Source organism: Oryza glaberrima, chromosome 2, assembly GCF_000147395.1.
Source record: "Oryza glaberrima chromosome 2, OglaRS2, whole genome shotgun sequence".
Taxonomy (NCBI): domain Eukaryota; kingdom Viridiplantae; phylum Streptophyta; class Magnoliopsida; order Poales; family Poaceae; genus Oryza; species Oryza glaberrima.
The window spans coordinates 1,725,121-1,744,699 of record NC_068327.1 but is presented as its reverse complement, the minus strand read 5'-3'; the positions used below and the strand labels follow the sequence as shown (position 1 = coordinate 1,744,699).

Here is a 19,579-nt window from a genome sequence, read left to right as displayed (position 1 = left end):
GAAGGGCCCGGGATTGTGGCCCAATTATTTTTCGTTTCGCAGGCCTTACAAATGTGACAAAGGCCGCAATTTTGGCCCATGCGACCAACGCCCAAATCGAGAAAGAAAAAACGAGTGCCACGCGGCCAATTCCATTTCCACCCCTCGAATTGGCGAACCCCCCACCTCCTCCTCCCGCCAATTCCACCGCCAAATCGCTCGCATTTCAATTTTTAATTAATCCATTTCTTTCCATTTATTTTTTTTCTTCCTTCCCACTACAACTAGTAGTAGTACATCTCGTCTCCTCCAAAACCCACACACCTCTCGAAGCGGCGGAGGCGAAGCCGAGGCGGCGCGACGCGGCGGCGACGAGGGGGAGGGCTGCGGCGAGCTCGGTGGAGGCGGAGATCTCCTCTTCGCGGCGGGGAGATGCTGAGGACGAAGACCCCGCGGCCGCGCGGCGGCAAGTCCCGCCGCGCCACGGCTGCGGCGGGGAAGGAGAGGGAGAGGGAGAGGGAGAGGGAGAGGGAGGGGAGGTCGCCGTCGGGGGAGCTGTCGCTGCAGCTCGAGCACGTCTCCCTCTTCTCCTTCCTCGCCGACGCCCCCCGCGAGGGCGCCGCCGCGGCGCGCACCCCCTTCACGCCCTTCGAGGAGCTGCTCGAGGGGTCCTGCGACCCGGACCCGACCCCGCCTCCGCCCCTACCTCCGCTGCAGCCGCAGGCCACGCCAATGGACGCCGACGAGGTCGTGGAGGAGAAGGATAGTGGCATCCTCAGCCAGGATTTCTTCTGGTAGGGTTCCCGATCCGGCTCCGAGCTGTGCTTTCGTGTGCTTGAGGGGGTGGAGTGCGGTTGGATTAACCCTATTTCTTCATCTATTTGCTTGCTGTTCTGCAGTACCCCGGATTACATCACGCCAGATGCGCCGCAGCTCGGGAGCGGCTTCGACGCCAATAAGGTTGGGGGTATTGGGGGAAAGGCGGCGCTTTAGTTTCTGGGATGCGAGATTGATCGATTAGAAATGGATATTGAGCTTTACTTTAATTTTTGCTGATTTTTTTTGTCCGTTTCTGTGGTCATCTGCAGGAGAATATCCCTTGCCCCAATTCTCCAGAGAAATCAGTCTGTAGGAGCAAGAGATACAAGAGAGGTGAGACTTCACTTATACTAGTTTGATATGCTCCCTTTGTTTATTTATTCTCTGTATAATTGGATGTGTGCCAATGCTTACAGATTGTTCCCCCAAAGGCCTTGGCTCCAATGACATTTTTGATAGCCAGTGGATTGCTCCAGTTCAGTTTGAAGGTCTAGATGATTCAGAGGAGGAACAGCTGAAGGAATCTAGTTCGCACAAGAGAGGTAGTTATGTCTCCCAATCGGCAGTGGCTCTTCGCTGCCGGGTGATGCCTCCACCATGCATCAGGAATCCATACCTCAATACAGATCATCAAATAGATGATAATGTTTTTGGTGGGAGACAATGCAAATCATCAGGTAGCATTTTGATGCATTGTATGCTATTGTATCATAATCATCTCGATCCATCCCCTCAAAACTATCATTTATCTGTTTGTCAGTACCGTGTAGCCTTACATCTCCCAATACACATTTTTTATATGCAGGGTTTTCTCCTTCTGTTGATGGTGATGGCCTTTCACGCTATCGAACTGATTTCCGTGAGATTGAGGTATGCTTTGGAAGTTTGGATATGTATTGGTTATCTGTGTCAGGTTATACACTTCCATTTTATGTTGGTTTTGCTTATGAGCACACTTGATTTTCAGCAAATTGGACGTGGAAACTTCAGTGTTGTGTTCAAAGTTCTGAAGAGGATAGATGGCTGCTTATATGCAGTAAAACGGAGTATCAGGCAACTGCATAATGACAGGGAAAGGTAGCCTTGCAGCAGTCGTTATGCTTAATTATTAACCATGAAAAACTAATGTTGCATACTTGTATGTTGTCTCTCTCATTGCAGGAGGCAAGCAGTGAAGGAAGTTCAAGCTTTGGCAGCCTTAGGTAGCAAAATTAACTATAACCTCCTCATTTTCAGCTATATTTCTTACATGGTTATAACATCTGTTACATGTCTTAGCAGGGTGTCATGAGAACATAGTTGGATATTTCACTTCTTGGTTTGAGAACAAACAGCTTTTTATTCAAATGGAACTGTGTGACCGCTGCCTGTCCATGGATAGAAATCAGCCGCTGAAATGTGGGGAAGCCCTGGAACTGCTGTACCAGGTGCGCAATAGTTACTCTTATTGTTTACTGGTTCATTTTGTTTCTTCTTTGTCATTGGATCAGTACGCGTAGCTAAGTTATGTTGCAGTTATGTTATAATAACAATATTATGTCGTAATTCATCCAAACAAGTTTCTGCAACATATATTAAATACTTTCTGAAGGCTCAAATTATTCATGGATAATGTTTATTCTCTGCTGTTATCCACTTACATTAGCAATTGATTGCTCTTATTTGACCATGATGTTTGTAAGGTGCATGTTCTGGTCTTTGGGAGTAAAACATGCAAGTTTTTGGATTCTTAGTTCTTACAAACACAGTATACAACACATGCAGTTGGAAAGTAAAATGGAACACTTATCATCATGCTAGAGTAAACAAACAGGTCTTAGATCTTCTATTTTAACTTGGTGAGTGTAACATATTTCAACTTGATGTTGATGGGCGTCATCCAGTTCAAACAAATACTGAAGCCTAATCTCCATAATGGAGGTATGGTACTATGGTATACAGATAGCCACAATATAGGGTGTATTCTAATTGCGTGAGGCAGTTCACAAATACTATTTACCTGCACAAGTTTTAGTGTTGGAGAGAATTCTTGTAGAAGTGGGAAAGGGCATATACTTTGTGCTGGTAGTGTTTGTCTTTCTCTGAAGCTCATTATAGACCAGCTTTTGTAATCATGTGTTGTTTGCATTCCAAATTCTCCGTACATTCCATGTGTATCTCACCTATTAATATTAAACTTAATTTTGTGAAAATGAAGATCTGCAAAGGCTTGGACTTCATTCATGAACGTGGTATTGCACACCTTGATGTGAAGCCAGATAACATATATGTCAGAAATGGTGTTTATAAGCTTGGTGATTTTGGTTGTGCTACACTTATTGATCGGAGTTTGGCAATTGAAGATGGAGATTCACGTTATATGCCTCCAGAGATGCTGAACGACAAGTATGAGCATCTTGACAAGGTGGATATCTTTTCTCTTGGGGCAGCTATCTATGAACTTATAAGAGGTACCCAGCTTCCTGATTCTGGACCTCAGTTCACAAGTCTCCGGGAGGGAAAAATTGCGTTGCTTCCAGGATGCCCAATGCAATTTCAGAGTTTAATAAAGGTACAACACCGTGTAACTTGTCTGTCCCTGCTTATTTTGATTTGCCTCTATTTATATCAGAGGAAACACATTTAATTGCCACGATCCCAGTATCTTCCCCATGTTGGAGTAGAAGCTCCATTTCCAGGAATTTCTTATCTTTTCATTTCTTTTATTTAATTTGTTTGAAGGGAAAGTCTTCCTCTCATCCTGTGTTAGACTTTCTGTTTCCACAACTAAAAGACTGATTTGTTGATATACTGCTTCAGTTTATGATACATAAGCAGTGAAGCACCCTGACGTTGGATATATATTTTCAAGTTTCCAACTGATGAAGTCATTGTAGAATATGATACTCCCTCCGTTTCATAATGTAAGTCATTCTAGCATTGCTCACATTCATATGGATGTTAATGAATCTATACATATATATATATTTATATTCATTAACATCCATATGAATGTGGGCAATGCTAGAATGACTTACATTATGAAACGGAGGAAGTATTAATTGGTCACTTTTGATACACTAAAGTGATTTCTATAGAATATGGTAGTGGCCTGTTTTTGGCCTTTCTGTATCTCTTTCTAAAATCAACAACACCTAAATAGTCATTTGCTGAATCTGCTCTAGTACAATTTGCTATTTTTAGCATATAGTTGGTTAAGACAAGAAATGTTCTTTTGTTGGGTATGATTATCATTTCTGTCACTACTTTGTTCTGCCTTTTAGTTCCAGTTAACTTTATCTTTGGTTAAATCTTTCTGTTTTGTTATCATGTTCTTTCTCCCAACACGTCTAGTCACACTCGTAGCATGTGTGATACTAACTGTTATTTTGGTTCAACTAAGCATTTAAGCATAATGTGCTCTCATATGCATTTTATGCAAAAATATCTTGCGTACTGAGGTACCAACCTTTGAGTACATGAGCTACTAGCTGGTAGGCTGAAGGTGCAAATTCAAATAATGTTTCTCAGAAGCATCTGCTCTCCTATAACAGGCAATCCGACATGCAACTTAACATTCTCTTTCTGCTTGTCTTCAGTCCATGATGGATCCTGATCCAGTGAGGCGGCCATCTGCGAAAGAAGTCCTGAGACATCCCATCTTTGATAAGCTTCACAAGGCCCCAGCAAAGAAATAGACCGCTGCACCCATCAGATCCCGGCAGCGTGAAGCTGTGTCAACCCAATCAGCTGCTGCCAATTTTGTACATCCACCAAGAGAAACTCCCCAAGGGTGAACTACTTGTCTCCAGATAGGCAGATTCCGTGCACTAGTGCTTTTGCCCTGATCTGATTTTGTATAGGCAATATGAACACCAAGCATTGATTCGATTTCTTTGCCAGGAATTCGAGCAATGTTTGTAAGTTATGGATATTGTCAAGCCAAGTGCCCAAGTGGCTTTGGCTCCCCTGACGTTTTTGGCGTGTTCTGAGTTTGTGATTGAAGGATGGGGGCATCTGCCGTTCTATGCACGCCCGACTCCTATTCGTGGCTTATTTTCCTTTGGATTTGTGCGTGCTAGTCTGCTTGAATGCGATTTGTTATGGAGAATTACTGAGTGGTGTGTCTGCTAATCAAGTTTCAGTGGATGATATTTGTCTTTAGATCAAGTCTAACTCAAGATTTGACAACCTTTTGTTTACGAAGATAACCTATCAAATTTAAAACTTGTGCGGATCATAATAAGAATGTAAAAGAAAAAAGTAAAAATGTACTTCCCCTTGCTATAAATTACTTGTCATTCTAAATTTGTTTCGTGTCAAATATTTATATATTTGACTATCCATTTTAGAAAATCATATAGTTTAATATCATAAGGTCATAAGAAATGTTTTTTAATGCACAAATTTCTAAAAGTTGGTGGTGAAAACAAAAATATTTAACTTCGTATAAAAACGAGGGAATCATTTTCTTTTCATATACAAAATGAAAACTAATAATGTTGCATGCTTGGTTAAAAAAAGGGTGCGGTGTTATATGTCTAGTGGTAAGTGTGCCATACCTCTTTTGTGTGATGGAGAAAAAAAAACTCCCTCCATTCCAATTTGACTATCCCTTGAGATTTTTGAGGTATTATCAAATTGATGATCGTCTAACCGTTGTCTGTTCGTTTAACCAGAGGATTTTGTATGTCCGTTCGTTGTGTGCAGAAGTAGATGCTATTATTGTTGTCTATTTATTTATCTATGTAGAAGTAAATGACATCGTTATACGTCTTTCATGCTTGCAATTGCACATTTGCATGTCTATATTCATAAATTGTGTTTAATTTTAGAAATATGTTTTTTCTCTTTGATCTAGCAAGCGTCTGTGGTGATTTCGTCAATCTCAAGGATTTGCCGGTCCAGTATTCGTAGATACTCATAGTGGTAGAGTTTGCATGCGTGCGTTCATAGGAGCGAGTGTGCGTGTGTTATGAGTGTCTTCGTTATACCGTATAATTCTTAAAAAAAAAGAAAAATAATAGAAAGGCATCTCCGTCAATCGCATCCGTCCATGAGCCTAATACTCGCCCAAAACCGTCCGATTTTTTCCGCAGCGACGACTCGTCAGTCAATCAGTCGATTCTCACGACGACGAGGGCGCGAGACGCCGGCGCGGTCCTCCCCGCCGCGGCGGCGTACAAAACCCCGGGGGAGGAGCAGCCGCCGCCGCCTCCGCAATGCCGCTTGGCGTCGCCGGAGCAGCGCCACCACCATGGCCGGGGGAGGGGTCGTCGATGGCGTCCGCAGATGGCTCCGCCGCCGCCGCGGCCGCACCGCCTCCGCCTATCAGCCCTTGCGCTCGTCTTCCCTGGCGCGCCACCCCGGCGGCGACGGTGGGATCGAGGTGGTCCCGGGCCCCTTCGCGCTCCCCGCCGCCATCCGCGTCCCTGCGCGCAACTCGCCGCCGCCGCCCGACGCCCAGCTAGGAACGAGGTTCGTGTTCACACCTGCCCGCCTCGTGTCAGTCGTGTGGTGGTGAACTGGTGATGCTGTTAACCCTCGCGTGTTTCTCGGATTCCGGGTTGATTAATTGACAGGCTGTACGATGGGTGGAAGCTCACGTCTCTGCCATTTTCATGGATTCTTCTGGCCTTTTTTTTCACGAGAATTCCATGCGATTGAGTGGTTGAAGGGTGTGAACTCGATCGAATTTGACTTGTAGGGTGTGTGTTCAGTTGGTCGCGCAGGGAGTTTACTCGGTCTAAAGCTTCCCCGCTTTTGCTGTGAAATTTCGGTAAAAAAATGACGGTGGCATTGCCTCCAAGTTCCAAGGCAATCTGACTGTTTGATTTAGTGCCAGCCATGTTTCTTCCGTTGGTCAAGTTCCACGGCAATCTGTCTGCTTGTTTTAGTTCCTACCATGTGTCCTCCCTTGGTCTAGGTGGTGGTGGTGGCACAGCAGAACAATTCCTTCGAATTCAGTGGTAGCAAGTAAGAACCTTAGCTTTTCTTTGATGCTATTAGCAATTGGAGCAACCCCTTCTAGCTCGAGCAATTTGTAGCATGATGTGGTAGTGGGCCTTGTAGGGAAAATATGCACTTTCCCATTCACAATGTGCAAAGCTTATTTCCGGTATGATTTTGATGGGTTCTTGGTTCGAAGAATAGTTGTCTTGTGTGTTTCTTCGCTAAAAGCCACACTGTTTTTCATTCTTGGATACAAGGATCGCGCAGCTCTATTCTTATCCAAAATTTCTCTTTGTTTATTTTATAAGCAATTTTACGGTTTTTGAGGAGATACCATGAGATACCTTTTTTCTATTGTAAATTTGGTACCTAGGTACTATGAGGTACCATGAGATACCAAATTTTACACTAAAATTTTGGTACCTCATGATACCTCCCCAAGGACCGTAGAATTGCTCTTATTTTATATATAAAAACACTCGCCTTCAAGTGGATTTGGTTGATGCTTTATTCCAATTTTGCTTCCTGGTGGTTCTGTCTGTTAGGTGGCTTCTGGTGTTGGTATTTTGCAACAGGATGATCTTTTCTCCCGCTCTGCTTGTGCTTTCCAAGTGCTTGAATATATTCTTACCGTGCCATGGCAAAAGAATTATTCTATAGAATTGTCAATTGCGGTGGGCTATGGCTATTCTGACCATGCAATTTCACAGGATAGGTTTTAGCTGTTGCTTGCTTCACGAAGGTGCACTTCTCCTATTTCTTGTTTGGAGCTCAAACCTTTGTGTCCCTTTTTATTATATTAATTCATTAGGTCAAATTTATCTCATGTGTTCTAAGTTCCTTCCGTACACGTTCCATTTAGTTTTTTGCTTGGATAGTTCGGCAGAAGCTCTGGTGTCCTTTTCTTTCTGATGTCGTTGGCAGTGACAGATTCTACTGATAGCAAATCCTTGATTGCACCTTGGATCCAACTTCTTAATTTATTAAGTTTGACCTTGAGGGTATAGCATTTTTGTTTGGCTGAAATCTGACTTTATCACTCTGCCCATGATAATTATAAGGAGAAGAGCATAGATGCTGGCCTTTGCTATTTTTACTTGCTCTGCTGTTTATCTTTCTGTTGATACCATGAGCATTCAGAAGGTACCTCAGCCACTTTCCTGAAATGCTCGGGCAGTTGTATTACTTTTGATCGATGCAGTTCAAAACTCTAATCGTGTACTTCCTTTCTCTAATGATCCTTCATGTGGGGCTCATTTGTTATTGAGCAAGGTATATACTAGTTACTTCTCTTGTGTTATTGCCTTCACGCTATTTCGACTAGTTAATTTGTTCTTTTTAAGCAACTCTGATCTCCATTTCCTTACATATGTGTAAATTGGTTACCTTTTAAATCACTGCATCAAATGTGTTTTGATTTTTATGCTCACAACCTTCTAAGCTGTGGAGCTTGACATGCTCAAATCATCTCCCTTCCTGTGGATGAGGAATGCATCCTGTTTCAATCGTTCATATGCCACATCGAAGCTTTGTGGAAGGGGGTGGTGACTCTCTGCTGCAATCTGATTGGATGACTATTGCTTAGTTGGTAATCAGGGTGTAGTGTTCTCTGCTTTGGCAGCAACAAGAAACAGCATTTGCTGTTGTGTGTCCGTGTAGGGGGTTAGGACCTGGGAACTTAGGAGCTTCATGAAAGATGAGATATTTGTTCATGATAGGTGAGATATGGTTGCAGAGTTGGATGTAAATGAGGAAAGGACGATAGTTAGGAATAATGCACCTGCCAGTTTCTTTGCATCAAGAATGGATGTTTGCCCCTTAGTTCAAAGTAGATATCTAAGATAAATGAAAAGGCAACACATGACTTTTCAGGGGATGATGCAATAGTAGGTAGTGGCGTAGTGCTTGTCCACTTGAGTGCAAGTATCTGTCTATTATAACTTTGAATTCGCCAAAATAACCACGAGAATTTTGGACCATGAATGAAAATTGTAAAGAAAAGCATAATTTTTGGGCGGTACAGTGGGCTAGTGATAAATTGCATACTCATGCTAACTGTTTGGATTAGCAAAGTTCAAAATTCTAATATTAGTATCGAGGATAATGCATAAAATCCTTATATAGATGTATTAGAAAACCCAGATTGAGCAATTAATTTCAATTTAGCCTTGATGTTCTTTAAAGGTTTTGATGCACTCTTAATAATGATCTTCCAATTGTTTGATTTTCTTTTTTGCACGATAATTACATGGTGATAACTATGATATTGATTTTATGTTCATGTGGAACAGAGTTGATTGTTATAACATTACAAATTAAAATTACTTAATCTTCCACATTTTGTTGTAGCTAGAAATAGTGCATCCTGACCACTGTATGGATGTTGAATCAATGCATGCAGTCTCTTTGTAGACACATCTTCAAAGAAATCCAGTCTTGATTGGTACAAACTGAAACATTTTGCAAAACTATCCAATGTAAAATGGATTGTTTTTAAGTACGGATATTTTCCTACAAATGTCGAAATATTTTAGAATTTTATTCAAATTCTTGTTTAGGTCTAATGACTCTAACATGGAGGCTAGAGATGATATGAACCAATGGAATTGTGCAATGGTTAGGCACTTAGGGTTCCTTGGATCAACGTGTGTTCGCCAAATCTTTTTTATGCTACATGTTTTCTTCTGATGAAAGATACATCCCTCTTACGTTACATTTACTCTTTTTCATTTATCTAAGCTGCAAGTTTAATTTAATTAGTGCTCCATCAATATGGTGCAAGGAGCTAGTAGCGTAGAAGGGTGCACAACATACTGGTGAGGGACAAATTGATGTGGGCCCACATTATTTTTGGACAAATCCATCCCTTTCGCCTATCCCTCCCCTTTCCCCACTCTCCGAATTCCTAACCTAGTTTCTTCATTCTTCGATAATCTTCGAATCCCCCCTCTCCTACGACCGCAGCTACACTGTTATACCTAGAAATTCGACCCCTGTTTTTTCTTCCCAAATCAGATTTTGCTTCCTGCGGTGCCGGACAGCATTTTTGGCCTTGGAGCACTGACGACCCACCTAATTCGAATCACCTTATTACATCTTCGATCGTTGGTCTGAACTCGTTCTCTTTCCACCTGATTCTAGTTGCCTTGTTTTGTAATAGCTTGTGAACACAATTCATCTATATGTAGATCTTTTTTTGCTTTGACTTAACTGCATTGCTCTGATTTAACTATGTTTGTTACTGATCTTGACCATTGACATCGATCAATAACATTTTTCCTTTCCTGTTTTTATGTTTTGATTATGCATGTCATTTGCTTGAAGCTACTTTTGCCATATTGATGTGTGCCATTACAGTTTCCAAATTAAGTATCAGTTGTTCTGGTTCAGTTTATTTTATGTCAACTTCGATTAATTTGCAATGCTGCTTTGCTTTCTTTTTGGTCCTTTTGATTGTCTTATTTTACTGGATTGTTGAGGACTCCTAAAATGTTCCCTCACATGCTCTATACACATTTTTTCTATTCCGTGATGGTTTATATGATTTTGGGAAATTGTGATGTTTTAGAGAACATCGGACATGGAGTTCTTTACGGAATACGGGGAGGCAAGCCAATATCAGATTCAAGAGGTAGTTGGCAAGGGAAGCTATGGAGTAGTTGCTGCTGCAGTAGATACTCACACTGGGGAGAGAGTTGCGATCAAGAAGATCAATGATGTTTTTGAGCATGTTTCAGATGCCATCCGCATTCTGCGGGAAATCAAAGTTCTTCGGCTTCTCCGCCACCCAGACATTGTTGCGATCAAGCACATCATGCTCCCTCCTACCCGAAGGGAGTTCAGGGATATTTATGTTGTTTTTGAACTCATGGAGTCAGATCTACATCAAGTTATCGAAGCAAATCATGACCTTAGCCCAGAGCATCACCGTTTTTTCTTGTACCAACTTCTTTGTGCTCTCAAGTACATACATTCAGGTTAGTGATGAAATTAGCATCTAATTAACCTTGTCACCAACAGCCACTTCATTCCAAATCTGTATACTTTGTGGAAGTTATATTTCAACCCTCATTAATCATTACTGAGTTTTCTGATATATGGTTTAACTTGTCTCAGCTAATGTATTTCATCGTGACTTAAAGCCAAAGAACATACTGGCCAATTCAGACTGCAAACTGAAGATTTGTGATTTTGGACTTGCACGTGTAGCATTTAATGATTCACCTTCAACAATTTTTTGGACCGTACGACTTTATTTTCTCTATAACATAATTTCCCCTGTAAGATTTTCATAGACTTATACTGTGGTTTGCAATTTGAAGGATTATGTGGCAACAAGGTGGTACCGAGCTCCTGAATTATGTGGTTCTTTTTTCTCCAAAGTAAGCTGGTCATTCTGTAACACATTGTGCATTCCTGAAATGTGCAAGTCCTTCAGATTTGTATATAATTTTTTCTTAAAAAGTTGCAAATTCTCCAAATACAACTTCTTGTGTCAAGATACAAAGACGTATGTAGGCTTTTATCAGTACAGTATCACCCATTTCCCTTAATGAGAAGTGCTAAATTTACCTTCTTGCATTGGGCGCTGTCATATTTGTTTTTTACAAAACTGATGAGAAAGATATATTCCCATATTTTCATATTCATGAAGACAATTGATTTTGTTTGTACAGTACACCCCTGCAATTGATATTTGGAGTATAGGGTGCATTTTTGCTGAAATTCTCACCGGAAGACCATTATTTCCTGGGAGGAATGTTGTGCACCAGTTAGATCTAATAACAGATCTACTTGGAACTCCATCATCTGAAACTTTATCACGGGTATGCCAGCTTATCACGCAATCACAAGGAGAAATATTACTTATGAGTTTGCTATTTTCCATTGTTTCCCATGCGAGACATATTACCTTCTGTGCTATTGCTGGCAATGAAATGCAATTCCTGGTGCTCTACTACTTGTGACATAGAAGAACTTCACCAGCACAGACTTCCCTCTTTGTGGATATTATGCCACAGAATTCCTTGTTCATCAATATTTGATTGCAAAGTCTGAGACACAGTAAATTATTTCCTGTCTAGTAATGTAATTGTGATTTCTGCTATTCTAATCACATGTCTTGCAGAGACACATGAGTATTCATGCAATGATTTCTTTAATATTTAATATAACACCTGCAGATTCGTAATGAGAATGCCAGGGGATATTTAACTGGCATGCAGAGGAAACATCCTATCCCCTTTTCTCATAAGTTTCATAATGCTGATCCTCTCGCTTTGCGCCTGCTAGAGCGTTTACTTGCATTTGATCCTAAAGATCGACCTACTGCTGAAGAGGTATTTTCTTTTGGTGGAAAAGGTTAGGGTAAATATGTCCAATTAATTTCACAAGTGATTTCTGATGAGTAAGCATAACCTTTCCTACTTACTTTAGGCTTTAGCTGATCCATATTTTAGAGGAATTTCTAAGTTGAGCCGGGAGCCTTCAAGACTGCCAGTTTCAAAATTTGAGTTTGAATTTGAGCGAAGGAAACTGACAAAGGATGATGTAAGAGAAATGATATATCGAGAGGTACAAAGCTACCACTCCATTTTATGTTATGGGCTGGCTGATAAATCCATCTCACTCAAAATTACTTTTTTATTTTCTGAAAGTAAACAGATATTAGAGTACCATCCCCAAATGCTTCAGGAGTACATCAGAGGTGGAGAACAAAATAGCTTCCTCTATCCAAGGTGAGCAAATTAGTTTTTAAATCTAGTTTTCTGGCGTGCTTTAAAAAAAGTATTGTTCATTCGGTGGTGCTTTATTTCTTCATACCTAGCTGGTTTGCTTTATTTTCTATTCTCCGGGGAATATGATTGTTTTACGATAGTGAAAAAACATAATTTGTATATATTTTCATGCTGATAGTGCTGGCAGGTGATATAACCAACACCCTTATCCATGTCTCTTTTGCTAATACTAACTCCTTACAGTGGGGTTGATCGTTTCAAACGGCAGTTTGCTCATCTTGAGGAGAACTACAGCAGAGGAGAAAGAAGTACCCCCTTGCGGAGACAGCATGCGTCTTTGCCAAGGTATATAGCTGGAATTCACTAGCTCCTGAAACTTAAAATTGCCTAAAATCCTTTTTTTTATCTGAACAGAGAATCTTATGTGGTTCTTGTTCTGCTTGCTTCTTTACAAAAAAAATCATGTGACAGGGAAAGAGTATGCTCATCAGTAGATAGCAATAATCAAGACTCTGACAATGAAGAGAGGAGAGCGATATCTTCTATTGCCCGAACTATGATAAGTCCCCCAAGATCACAAGAAAAGGGCAAGAATCATGCATCTGCTTATCCAAATGGCATAATCAATCTAAACTCCAATCCTAAGATCTATTTAAAGAGTGCTAGTATCAGTGCTTCAACGTGCATCATTAGAGGGAATAAAGGCCCGAAGGTATTTACCTACTGCCAGTATGATGACAGTGCTTAAATTTTAGCCTGACACTTAGTAAATCTTATGAGTAAATTATCAGTGCATTTTTTCCCTCGTATCTTTGTTTTTGTGGGTCTGACTAAGTTTTACTCTGTTTCACTTTGCCTTTTTTTTCACTCTGAAGGAGAATGGTATCTCTGAGGACATGGAAGAGGTTGTCTATGAGTTATCAGATAATGTGACCAGGATGCTCTCCTAGGGCATCAGTAACCAGCGTTCAGCCGGCCATGATCTTGATGCAATTCCAAATTCCAATAACTGTTTATACCATCAGTATCATGGATCCTTGCCTATATCTATGAGCTGATACTCTAGGCTCTTAGCTTATATCACCTATTGATCATCTTCCAAAAGCATCAAGCTTGGAGAAATGAGTTGTCTTTGTCAATTCGAGGCCAAATTTGGCAACTCGGCTTGTTGTACATGCATTTTTCTCATAGCCTGGCAGTGTGTGATGACTCTATCTGCCATATGAACAATCTGGCACTTTTTTACCATAGTACCATATTACCGTTTCAGAACAAAATCAACAGATCTCAATGGTAATTGGTAAATTATGTCAATGCATGCCATATTATCCCAGAATTGCATGTGCAATTTCATATCATTTCTAGCATTCAGTTGGGGGGAACTGGCTAGCTGCATGCATACAGGTTACATGCAGCATACTGGTGTGAAGTGCAAAAGTGGTGAGTGGGAGCAGGTAAATCTGTTGCAAGCTCTGGCCAGTGACACACCAACACGATCTACATGCAGAGCCTAATCCACAACATTTTAGCATTTTTTTAACTAATACAACTGCAAGTATATATGCATTATGCAACAGTTACATCATCATGGAGCATCATTTAAGCATATCAAATCTATCTATCTAGTTCAGGATAGAATCATTAGAGCAGCATGGCTAGATGATGCACAGGGAAGACCTAGTCACCTGCTGATATCTAGCTTACTTGAATATGTATCACATAACTGAACAACCACTCCACCATGTGCAGCAAGTCTACAATAATGCCAACAACTTAATAGGACAGAATTAAACTAACAAATGCTCCATAATTTCATGCAACTATGCAAGCATGTTAGATGAACAAAATATCAACCAAATACAGTCTTATCTCTGCCAAGACTACACATCTTTGAAGTTTCAGAAAGCCAGACATGCTTGGTCTCTGAATATCTGCAAATATATACTATACATCTTTCAGTGAACAGATGACAGAGTAGAATCCAGCTGAATTATCACACTCGGGATAGAAAACATCTGAAATAATTTACATACATATTTCCAAACTCTCACTGAATCAGAAGAGAAGAGGAGAGAGCAGATTAATATTCATGAGCAGCTTGCACACATGGTTGATCGTCAGGGCGACGCCGGCGGCGGGCTCTGGCCGTGCTCGGCGACGTCGGCGTCGAGGCGAGCGTTGTGCCGCTCCGACGGGCCGGACGGCGGGAGGAAGTCGGAAGTCCGGCGGTGCAGGACGCCGGCGGCGCCGGGCTCCGGCGACCGCCGCGCCCACGCGCCACCACTGATCTCCTCCTGCAGCATGTGCCTCGCGCCGCCGTCGCATGGTCCGCAGAGCAGCACGAGCAGGACGACGACGACGACGACGGCAAGCACGGCGACCCGCACCGCTGGCACAACGACGGCGTACGGACGGCGGCGAGGAGGAGCCATGGCGATCGATCGATCGATCAGTGATCAGTCGAGGAGGAAGAAGAGAGCAAAGAGTGCGAGACGCGTCTCAGTTCTCTTTGCTTCCTTGGGTATATTTATATAGCAGCAGCAGCTTGCAGACTAGTACGTGCACAAGCCCTCGTGTGGGTGTATTTTTTTTTTTGAAAAAAATGTTTGGATCGTGTCACATCTATGCTCATTTTTAAAAGTCTCTAGCGGTGGTGGTGACAGTGAACCACTGTTTATAACTTTTTACAAATTTACCATTGATATTTTCTAATATCATGAAATAGTCTAAATATTTTATTAAAACACACGAATACCATATATTCAAACATGTAAACGAGTGATACTAATATATTCGATAATTTTTTTTGTCTATTACATATTATAATATATTTTATTTTATCCATAACAAAGCTTGGCATTTTGCTAGTTGGGAAAAAAAGTTTGGGTTATATGATTTTCATAAGAATTAGTTCAGTTTCCATAAAAATTAATCCTCTAACATTTTAAAATATTTGTCACGGATTGTTATATAATTTGTTTCATTTATTATTTTTGCTAGTGATGAAAATAAAACAAACCCTTATTTAAGTGAACATTTCACTAAAGAAATTAATCTTGAGGCTGAGTGAATTTTGTTCAGATGCAATTAGAAAACCCATTTTAATTAAGAGTAGCAACGGTCAGCAGAAATGTCGGCGACACAAGAGGATTTTGTTTTTTTGCGGGATAAACATAGACGGTTAGCTAGATCCGACATCGTCTCCAAAGATCCATGAATTAGCGTATGAATTAGTGTTTCAATATTACGAGGGCAAATAAATAAATCGTAAATGAGATTTTTATAATATTACTAGTATTCCGTGTAACGTCACTACTACTATGAAAATATACATAGAGATCAACACTGCCGAAACAGTTAAAATCAGCACTTATAATGTTTTTCCCACTTCCACATGTAATTAAGTATGTGCTATGTAGGATGAGAGAATGGAAGAAGAAGGACTCTATTTTTAAGTTAGTAGAGATTTAACCCAATTAATAAGCAAAGTAACTTTATTTAAGAAAATGAATAATTCATAGAGAAACATCTAAAAATTAAACTAAATGGCATGCATGTATCATGCGCATTTCTATACGAAATGCTAATTAACAATACCTGCATTACACCTCAAATTAACCTATCAAACTAATCAAAAGAAGGAAATAACAATTAAGCTAGATAATCTCTCCTGCTATTATTATTATAATTCCTAACTAATTAAATCAATTAATTAATTAATGAAGCTACTGCAGAGAGAGATGCTGACTGGCCGGCCGTCTTTCCATGGCCGCGCACGACGATCGCCGGAGCCGACGGCGCGCCGGCCGACGACGACGATCGCCGGAGCTCAGCTGTGGGGATCGTGGTACGACGGGCCCGACGGCGGGAAGTGCTTCCTCTTCCTCGGGACTGTCGCCCTCTTGTTGTGCCTGTGCGACGGCCCCGACGGCGGGACGGGAGGCTTATGCCTCACCGGCGGCTGGTAGCTCGACATCTTGCCGACGGCGGCGGCCTCGCGCATCACCCTCGCGCCCTCGCACGCCGGCGCCAGCGCAGCGAACGCGGCGAGCACCGCCGCCACGAGCAGCGCCACCGCGACGACAACCCGAGAAGAAGCCATGGAAATCGAAGGGGGAGAAGATCGAAGAACGAAGACTAGCTAGCTATATAGCTCTCGTACGTAGAGTGTGGCAAGATGATGACGTAGTCCGCGCGGGTGGGGTTTATATAGAGGGGATGAGAGTATGGTGGCGATTCATCGGGAGAGAGAGAGAGAGAGAGAGAGAGAGAGAAATCGCTGCTGATTCCGGAGGAATCTGCGGATTCCATCAGATAAACACGTACTCCGATCCTCACGCATGGATGGATCACACTTGCTTTGCGTTTGCATTGCATGCAGGAATGTGTCCAACGGCTTATCTCATCCTCTAGTTAATTAGCACTATCCTCTACTCTAGCATGCAATTCGGAAGGAGAGATAATGATATATATACCGTGGATTATCACTCGGTAATCAGATTATCCTCGAGTAACCAGAAATTCAGAGCTGAGTTCGTTCAGCTAGTCTAGTAGCTGTGATAAGGTTAGCTCTGAACTGAGGAAGAAATGCTCAGAAACAAAAACGGAAAAAAAATAACAATAAGAATGGAGATAATCTCTAAAACAGTTAAAACAGATCGAGCCGATGAATTTCGGAGGCAGATTAAACTTACGGCCGGCGGTGGCGGCGCCGGCGGCGGGAACGTAGAACGGCGACTTCGCCGGCGAGCGGAACCCGGTGGTCGATCGCCGGAGGTGTCAGACGTGCTTTCTGCTGTGGGCCGCATGCACGAAGCTTGGGCTGTTATGTGGGCCGTATGGGCCCATGTCGCAGTGGACAAGTGAAACTTGTAGGGCCCATTTAGTTACTGGGCCACGTGGCAGACGAGATTTGGGTCGGATAGGATGGTTGACTAGTCAAACTTTTTTTTTTCTTCACCCATTTTCTACGGCTATATAAACCTACCTACCTCATTTTTCGTACTCAAGACATTGTTGGGTTGTACCCCCTCCGTAAAAAAAAAAAATCTAAAACTGAATACGACATATTATACTACAATGAATCTGGATAGGAGTATGTCCAGATTTATTGAACTAGGATATATCACATATAGTACTATATTAGTTTTTTTTAGGACGGAGAGAGTAACGTGGAACTCCATGATATTCTTGGGTGGGATGATGCTCCTCCAGGGGTAGAAAATTTGGTGACCAGTGATATCGCTGGGTCTATGAGATAATGAAATCATTCCATATAAAAAGAAGATATAAGTAAATGTAAAATCAAAAGTGTTTTTGATTATTATTCTGTGATGAACAATTGGGCATTGGAGATCATTGGTTTTGTTATTTAGAATTTATTCGCGAAGTGGTTTTGGAGATGATTGGTGAATTTATTCACCTGTGAATAAATTCACCTCACATGTGAATTTATTCACAGGTGATCGCAGGGTTCATTATTTCATGTGACCGGTCAGACCGGGCTGTGTATGCCGGTCAGACCGGCGGTGATCGAGCGGTCAGACCGGCCAGCCCGCGGTCTGACCGGCCGACACTGTGTCGGTTTCGGTTTCGGGTTGTTTATTTGGATATCTGTGATTATTTCATGATTATGACTTCTAGATAGATGCTATACGTATGTAATACTGTTGTTTGCTACTAATGAGTCAAGTTGGAGATAGCATGGACTTGGAATATGGTTTCTTTGTTTATTCCATGTGTACGTGACTTGATGTCTCGGGAGAGTATTTGCGGTGATGGACTAGGAGTCGGCTTGGGGATAAGACGACGTTCGTGGTGGTCAGAGATCATGCGGGATACTTAGGCTAGAGTTGATGCATGTGGTTGATGGAGATTCCATATGGTATACGATGGAGGTATTGTGTGCGTATGGGATGCGGAGTCGAATTTGGAAGGAGTCCAAATTTGATACGATTAGTTATGTAAAGTTTCTTTCTTGTACTAGAGGGTTTCCTAAGGTGTTTAGGACTCCTAATATGAGTTTGGTTCGTGGCTTTAGGCTGCCTACCTCATGTATAAATAGAGGGGAGCGTGAGGCTTCCCGGTATCGCTTTTGAGAGCAATTGAGTTGAGTTTTGAGTTAGGGTTTCGAGTTTAGTCGAGATTTTTGTAAGGAGTGCTGTTGGTGCACTTTGTAAACACAGAGGGAATCAATAAAGTCGTCATCTACTTTAAGAGTTCTTCGATTTGTGTTTCACCGGGTTTCGGCGGTCTAACCGGCAACTCACCGGCGGTCAGACCGGCGGCATTGCGGCGGTCAGACCGGCGGCGGCGACAGGCGCGGCAGGTGACTTCGGCGGTCAGACCGGAGATTCAACACCGGTCAGACTGGCGGCATCCACTCGGTCAGACCGGCAGATCAATCTCGGTCAGACCAATCTCCGTCGAATTAGAGGGTAACATTTATTTCCGCTAAAAGTTTTCGGGTTTTTGGGTATACCAACCATTCACCCCCCTCTGGATGGCTTAGTTCTTGTGATTCGATTCTAGAGTAAATAGTAAATGCTACTCATATTTTGTATACATGTTGAATTATTGCTTCACAGGCTTAAATTTTCCTAGAATAAAATGCAGCACTCGTATTTCAACGTGGATTGCTAGCTACTTCCTATTTCTATTGATGGTAAAATAAGGTTTCTGTTAATTATCAACAGTATGCAAACTCGAAATGGGGAATGGTGATGCGTGTAGTTCACTGCAACCAATGAACCAATGGTTTCAAGTTATATTTGCCAGGCAGTTTCTCTGAATTTGTGATTCAGTTCATGTTTGGAATCTGGCAAGCATGTGCAGTACTGGACATTCTCCCGAGTATGGTCAGGTAAGAAACAGAATTTCCAGAACGGAATTTGGGGGGCATGCAGTTGCAACAAAGAAGCAATGCTTCTTGTGGAACTAGGCTAATCAGGATGATAGATCAGTTATCACAGTAATATTTGGAGAAAACTTCTCCCAAGAACATTACTTCTTCAAGCCCTCAATGCTAGTATAAAATGTCTCAGGTTCTATCTCAGCAGTAGAACAACAATTATTCAGCAAGCTTCACCAAGGTCTTCTTCTCAGTTCATGTG

The 19,579-nt window shown here is 41.8% G+C and overlaps 3 protein-coding genes across 7 annotated transcripts; 2 read left to right on the top strand and 1 right to left on the bottom strand.

The window, feature by feature from the left end:
• Positions 1–277: 277 nt before the first annotated feature.
• LOC127762256 (wee1-like protein kinase) lies at positions 278–5,052 on the top strand. Its single transcript, XM_052286699.1, has 10 exons — positions 278–773; positions 879–939; positions 1,068–1,131; positions 1,215–1,475; positions 1,604–1,668; positions 1,766–1,875; positions 1,960–2,000; positions 2,080–2,225; positions 2,996–3,349; positions 4,377–5,052. The coding sequence occupies exons 1-10, from the start codon at positions 412–414 to the stop codon at positions 4,473–4,475; spliced, it is 1,563 nt and encodes a 520-aa protein (XP_052142659.1). The 5' UTR covers positions 278–411; the 3' UTR covers positions 4,476–5,052.
• An 838-nt stretch (positions 5,053–5,890) lies between these two features.
• Positions 5,891–13,825, top strand: LOC127762255 (mitogen-activated protein kinase 13). Of its 5 annotated transcripts, none has more exons than XM_052286693.1 (11): positions 5,891–6,255; positions 10,298–10,706; positions 10,846–10,973; positions 11,052–11,111; positions 11,406–11,555; positions 11,913–12,068; positions 12,166–12,303; positions 12,394–12,467; positions 12,711–12,812; positions 12,939–13,179; positions 13,343–13,825. In XM_052286693.1, exons 1-11 carry the CDS (start codon positions 6,070–6,072, stop codon positions 13,415–13,417), a joined length of 1,719 nt encoding a protein of 572 aa, XP_052142653.1. In that variant the 5' UTR covers positions 5,891–6,069; the 3' UTR covers positions 13,418–13,825. The 5 variants fall into 5 exon arrangements, with proteins under 5 accessions (XP_052142653.1, XP_052142658.1, XP_052142656.1 ...); XM_052286696.1 differs by lacking the exon at positions 5,891–6,255 and adding an exon at positions 6,292–6,753; XM_052286695.1 differs by lacking the exon at positions 5,891–6,255 and adding an exon at positions 6,794–6,895.
• Positions 13,826–15,944: 2,119 nt separating this feature from the next.
• On the bottom strand, positions 15,945–16,634 carry LOC127762257 (uncharacterized). Its single transcript, XM_052286700.1, has one exon. The coding sequence runs from the start codon at positions 16,567–16,569 to the stop codon at positions 16,297–16,299; it is 273 nt and encodes a 90-aa protein (XP_052142660.1). The 5' UTR covers positions 16,570–16,634; the 3' UTR covers positions 15,945–16,296.
• Between the last annotated feature and the right edge of the window lie 2,945 nt (positions 16,635–19,579).

Excerpts from the sequence above, each read along its gene's own strand:
- LOC127762256 (XM_052286699.1), top strand. The coding sequence starts at position 412 with ATGCTGAGGACGAAGACCCCGCGGCCGCGCGGCGGCAAGTCCCGCCGC. Across the intron at positions 1,876-1,959 it reads CTGCATAATGACAGGGAAAG|GAGGCAAGCAGTGAAGGAAG; the intron begins GTAGCCTTGCAG and ends CTCTCATTGCAG. Across the intron at positions 2,001-2,079 it reads TCAAGCTTTGGCAGCCTTAG|GGTGTCATGAGAACATAGTT; the intron begins GTAGCAAAATTA and ends ATGTCTTAGCAG.
- LOC127762255 (XM_052286693.1), top strand. The coding sequence starts at position 6,070 with ATGGCTCCGCCGCCGCCGCGGCCGCACCGCCTCCGCCTATCAGCCCTT. Across the intron at positions 11,556-11,912 it reads CATCTGAAACTTTATCACGG|ATTCGTAATGAGAATGCCAG; the intron begins GTATGCCAGCTT and ends TAACACCTGCAG. Across the intron at positions 13,180-13,342 it reads GAGGGAATAAAGGCCCGAAG|GAGAATGGTATCTCTGAGGA; the intron begins GTATTTACCTAC and ends TTCACTCTGAAG.
- LOC127762257 (XM_052286700.1), bottom strand. The coding sequence starts at position 16,569 with ATGGCTTCTTCTCGGGTTGTCGTCGCGGTGGCGCTGCTCGTGGCGGCG.